This window comes from Sinocyclocheilus rhinocerous, unplaced genomic scaffold (genome assembly GCF_001515625.1).
Source record: "Sinocyclocheilus rhinocerous isolate Xijiao unplaced genomic scaffold, SAMN03320098_v1.1 scaffold2232, whole genome shotgun sequence".
Lineage (NCBI taxonomy): Eukaryota > Metazoa > Chordata > Actinopteri > Cypriniformes > Cyprinidae > Sinocyclocheilus > Sinocyclocheilus rhinocerous.
Window position 1 is genome coordinate 364,069 of NW_015662925.1, and position 5,911 is coordinate 369,979.

At 36.7% G+C, this 5,911-nt stretch overlaps 1 protein-coding gene across 1 annotated transcript in view; it reads left to right on the top strand.

Annotated features, from left to right (window-relative positions):
• The first annotated feature begins 4,402 nt into the window (after nt 1–4,402).
• Nucleotides 4,403–5,911, top strand: part of LOC107728363 (anthrax toxin receptor 1-like) — a 30,516-nt gene continuing 29,007 nt past the window's right edge. The window contains exons 1-2 of the mRNA XM_016538500.1: nt 4,403–4,454; nt 4,655–4,679. Of these exons, the coding sequence (XP_016393986.1) occupies nt 4,403–4,454; nt 4,655–4,679 (77 nt within the window). The remainder of the gene's footprint in view (nt 4,455–4,654; nt 4,680–5,911) is intronic.

The following is a 5,911-nucleotide window of genomic DNA, read 5'->3' on the forward strand; positions in this document are numbered from 1 at the left end:
CAACTGATATTTATATCATTGTATGTAAATAGTCTGTTATACTATAGCAAATAACATCTCATTGATTTGCATTTCAAGCTATCAAAATGTTATCTTATAAATATAAATATCAGCAACTGCACCAAATTGCATATTTTTGCTCAGTTTGGGCCTCTGAATAAAACTGAGGTCTTTTTTCCTCGGCTCCATACTGTAAACTATTCCATTTCCAAAAATGAAATAATTGGACTATTAGAGGACTATTGTTTTATATGTCAGGTTTTCCAGGGGAAAAAAGGTTGGAATTTGTTCATATGTGATGCTGTCAATAAACAAACAGTTTCACTAACATTTCTTACCACTAGATGGCAAAATAACAACCTTAATCACTCTTTGGGTTTCTTTATTGTTTTAAAAAAAGAGGATGGAAAGTTGTTTTGGAGTCAAGGGGCTGAGAGAGACAATGCTTTTGCACTGTCTGGCATAGACACACACACACACACACACACACACACAAACATAAACACGCACAACCACACTCTCTCCCACACTCCATCAATCTAGCAGCAACTGGGGCAGCGAGCAGAAGTGTGTCAGACTTTGGGGTGCATGTGCACATTTACATGTGTGCATTTGCCTTCTAGAAACTTCTTTATAACCAAGAATCTTTCTTAGAGACATTTTTATCTCTTTTCTTCTGTAAAGCATTCACTCTGCTGCCACAAGACAGTAGAAGCAAAGACAAATCTAGTCTTTTGGAGAATGGTTTCTCCAAATTAACTCCACAGAACAGCTGCACGGATTACGGACTGTCAAGGACCCCGTGGAACCTTACTTTTCTCTCATGGTCGCTTTTGTATTTTTCCTGTAGTCCTGACTTTTCCTTGACTCAAAAAAAAGTGCTTTACAACATGTGCAGGCTTTGGAGGATAGCAGTTTTGCTCTGTGTCAAATTGGTGGACACTGCAAATGGAAATACAGGACTCCTGCCTGAAATAGGGTCAGCAGCTTCCTCCTGCTATGGGGGTTTTGACCTCTACTTTGTACTAGACAAGTAAGTTATCCTGTGATTTACCACTTTTTCTTATCAATACATGGTTATATGTATGATAATACTGTAAATGCTGTGTTGGCATCTGTAGACCATACAAGACTCACTATGACTGAGGTCTTTGGGGTAAGGTTTTGTTAGAGTGAGGAAGGCTAAGTTAAGTGATGCTTTTCATTTATTAATGTTTTATCACATTTTTTTGATGGAAACTGGCCTGAAGAGTCACATTTTGATACTTTGAAGATCATTTTAAAAATGAATGCCTATGCCATGAACGTCTTTACATTTTCTTCATCATTTTTGCTCAATGACTTTTAATCCAAGTCAGTTCTCCACAAGTTAACATAGGTTTTTACATAGTTAACATAGTAACTACAGGTGTAGATCATCACATTAACTGCATGATCCACTAACGTTTGAAAACCGTTAAAAAAAATTTTTTCCATGTCATTTATATTGTTCTGCACTGTTTTTTAAATATTGTTTTAATTTATGTGAAGTATTTTGCTTGAGAAGAGTGCATATGCTATCTTTCTTTCAAATAAATTCCATTTAGTTTGATTGCAAGAGAGAGAGAGAGAGAGAGAGAGAGAGAGAGAGAGAGAGAAATAACAGTAAAGATGTTTTCCTCTGTAACATATGTCTCATCCAACAACAATAATGCATGAGGTGGGAAAATTGCATGTTAGGGGTCAATGCGGACAAACAGGCTGGATGCAAGTACTGCCCCTTGAGGGCAGTTTACAAACATGCAGCACTGAGCCAAAAAGACTGCAAGATAATGATAGATTAAACAGCTGGGTTAAGAGCCCATTTGCCATAATAGTTCCACATAGGCAGTTTAATAGAAAAGTAATGTACACTGAAAAAAAAAAAAGGTGTTGGATTTAGTTGGAAACAGTTTTCACTCTGAAATTGCTATTTCAGAAATAATAGGCTAACAAAGAAACAGCAAAGAACACTTTGAATTATATGTGAAAATTTGAGGTCGGGGAAAGACTGATGTACAGTACTAGTGCTTTCTTAAAATGTACTCCAGTGATCACTTGTTATAGTTTAGAAATGATTTCAGTGCATTTTGACTACAAACTGAGGTTGCTTTAGTCTTGTTTGATAGTTTGCTTGGCAACTCACAAGCTAGCTTGACCTAATTTTGTCATGCAGTGTTGCGAAAGCCTTATAAAAGCTCACAGAAAATCAATTACACACGGTTCTAAACTCAATCATCACACTGTGATGTTTACCTGTGTGCTGCTATCTTTATTCATACAACACACACATACACACACACACACACACGGACATGCAATAGATTGGATGTGGGTCACAGTTTCCAAGTATTTCGTTTTAGTCTAAACTTTAATGCTACTTGGCAACTTTTCCCCAGAGTGTTATGTCCATGTTCGACGAATGTGTTTTAAGTATGACAAACACAGCTGGGTTTCCTAATACATGTAAATCATTCCTCACAGGCAGCCTGTCAGTTCAGCTGTGAATGTGATGTTATTGTTGTACAGATTCATACTGTTATACAGTGACATATATCAACTCATTTCCCCGTTACTCCACTGCCTTGGATATTACAAATCAAAGTCTGTCAGATCAGGTTCATTTTTTTTTTGATCATTTTTTTTTCTTTTTCAGCAAGAACATTTTCCTGAATATGACAATGTTGATTGTTATTGTGTATTAGTGCAAAGAACATTTATAATGTAATATTCATGTAGTGTTCAGTCTGATCAGCACCTGGCTGAGCAACAGCATGATGGCAGTTGAAATAATAAAAAAACATGTGTTTTCAGAGGTTTCTGTAGTCCCTTTCATCATCTTTCATCATCTACAAGACTTGCGAAGTCAAATATTATGGTTCTAATAGTTACACAAAATTATTTCTAGAAACGCTGTGGGAGAATAGAGTTATTGAAAGCCCTGATGGCAGAACTTGCCAACAAAGCAAATACCTGTAGTCCAAATGTCTGGGAATGTATATATATATACACGTATATGCTTCAATGGGAATCAAGCTCATAATTGCTCACAATTAATTTAACATTGTAGCTTTTCTTATTTATTTACAATAAATAATAAAAACTCCCCTTTTTATAGTATAAAACTTTGAATCCCTTTGTACTGTTGAAGCAAAAGAGCAAAGACAAAAACAGTCAAATGCATTGGCAATTGTCAAGTCAAGTCAAGTCACCTTTATTTATATAGTGCTTTATACAATACAGATTTCAAAACAGGTTTACAGTTATAAACAAGAAAATGATTCAGTGATGCAAACAGAAATCTATTTTGCTGTAAAGCTGCTTTAAAAAGACAATAGTAAACAGTCATTATAAAGTTGAATTCAGTTCATTGTTGATTCAGTTCAGTTCAATAACTGTGTAAAGTCAATCAGTAATGGAATGAGTTTAATTCATCTATAAAGCAGCACTGGAGAAAACAGTGATGTCATCGTCCAGCTCACTTCACTTCTCATCCAATAATGTCAGTGCATTTAAGTCATTAATATTGCCAAATAGTAAGTGTCCCTAACTAATAAAGCCAAAAGGCAACAGTGGCAAGGAACCCAAAATCCATCGGTGACAGAAATGGTGAAAAAAACTTTGAGAGAAACCAGGCTCAGTCGGGGAGGCCAGTTTTCCTCTGGCCAATAGTTGTCAGATTCATGTATTTTAAATGCTACAGCAGATACAAACACAACTGGTCATAATCCGTCATGCAGTGTAACAGTCTATTAAAAACCTTCAGCTGACAAGAGATGTTATGGAATTAATTTAGCATGTAAAACAGGAGCCTTCTAGCAATTATGGCACAATGCTCACCATTAAGTTCTGCTTGTGTTTAACATAGATTAATTTATCAACACAAATCAATCAGCAATCACTTGGATGTGAGTTATGGGAAAGTCAGTGTTTGGTTGCTCTACTTATGGGCCATTTCTGTGGCTCCACTTTATTGCTGTGGGCTTGATGGTTTGGCTCCTGTGCTCAGGAGGGTCTGTGAAGGCCATTTACCGTTCTCCTCCATTCATTCAGCTCAAGCGCTTTTGCAGACAGAGCAACAAGAGAACAGTTGGGAAACAGTGGTGGGAATGAAGACACGTGTTATGAAACTAATAATATCACTCAACTCTAATGACCAGGAAGGCCTGCTGTTGTCTCTGAAATAGTTCTTCTAGTTCTAGTTGGTCTTCTAGTTGGTCAATCACATTCTGTGATCAAACTATTTGAACATTGTCCCAAAATTTTCAACATCCTGGTCCCTGGTCCCTTTTCATGTCTCTGCAAACTTGTTATAGATCCACTTCTGTCAGGACCACTATCATCAAAGATGATTGACAATTAGCATACAGTTTGGATTGGCGGTATGGTTCTGTTCTGGGCAAGAATTCCCTGCGCATCCCTGCAGCCTAGCATGGGTGAGAGCAGGGAGAGCAGCAATAACCCCCTGCTTGTTAATATTATCAGCAGAAACACTTTGTTACTGTACTTAAAGCAACTGTATGTTAGTTTTTTACTTTGAAATATCAGTTTCAAAGTTTTTCTGATAATACATTAACTTCTAATAAGGCGAATGGCTTTTTGCTTCTGTTTCTGTCTTTTCTGTTTCTTTCCCTAGCTCCCGCCAAACGTCTGTTCTGGAAGTATGTAAATTTAGCGAGCGGGAACTAAATTCTGTGAAAAGTCCAGATTGCTTTAGCAACAAATGCACGTGTACAGCTATCCACTGTTATTATGACAGTGATACTACATTTATGACAGTGAATTCCACCCACCTAACTGTAGGGGGCTTCAGAGTCACCAAAATGCAGTTTTTGGAAACAAAAATATACATATTGCATTGTGTCGACTTACTTTTACTTTACTTTGAAGAGAAAATGTATACTTTTATTCCGATACATTTCCTTTCAGACCCTTTCACAATTTTGCTACTGCAAAGTAGCAAACAAATAGTGAGAAAATCATGCAAAATGTATATAGAGATATAAAGTTTGCGAATGAATATTTTAATCAATTCAGTTCTTTTGATTCTGTTAAACCGGTTCGCAAAATGGTCTAAATCAGGGGTGTCAAACTCAGTTCCTGGAGGGCCGGAGCCCTGCAGAGTTTTGTTCCAACCCTGCTCCAACACACACACACCATGTAGTTTTCAAATAAGCTTGATTAGTTGGATCAGGTGTGTTTAATAAGGGTTGAATCTAAACTCTGCAGGGCTCCGGCCCTTCAGGAATTGAGTTTGACACCCCTGGCATAGAGGTTTTAGAAAACAGTCAGTCTGAATGTGTAGAGTTTCAAGCAGTTTACTTTATTTTGCAGCTGGACATTTTTGGACTCTAATGATACCTTGTCAAGGAAAACCTTTCACGTAAATTAGTTCTATACAATATAAATACTGTTCAAATTAATAAGGAATGTATTTATTTTTATGTATTTATAATATAAAAGAAGGCCAGGTTGAACTTGTAATTCTTTAACTTGACAAGGCATATTAAAAAAGCTGAAAAAGTAGCGAAATGTGGCGTTAAGGCCCGTTCACACCAGGAACGGTGGGTAACTATAATAAACTCCATACCAACACACGATAAAGTTTATTAGTAGTGTCGTCCGCAGCTTTAAATTCTCGAGCTCTTTACATCCGGGTGGATTCTGATTGGCTATCAATGTTTTTATCGTTCAATGGCTGGAAAAAAAGTTCTAAAAATCGTTCTTCTTACCACGGAGAACTCACCAGTGTTGCCAACTTAGCAATTGTGTTGCTAAATTTAGCAACTTTTCAGACTACCCTAGCAACTTTTTCTTCCAAAAGCACCTAGCAACAAATTTAGCTATTTTTAAAAATTTATTTGGCAGCTTTTAGCAACTTTTGATAAGTGAC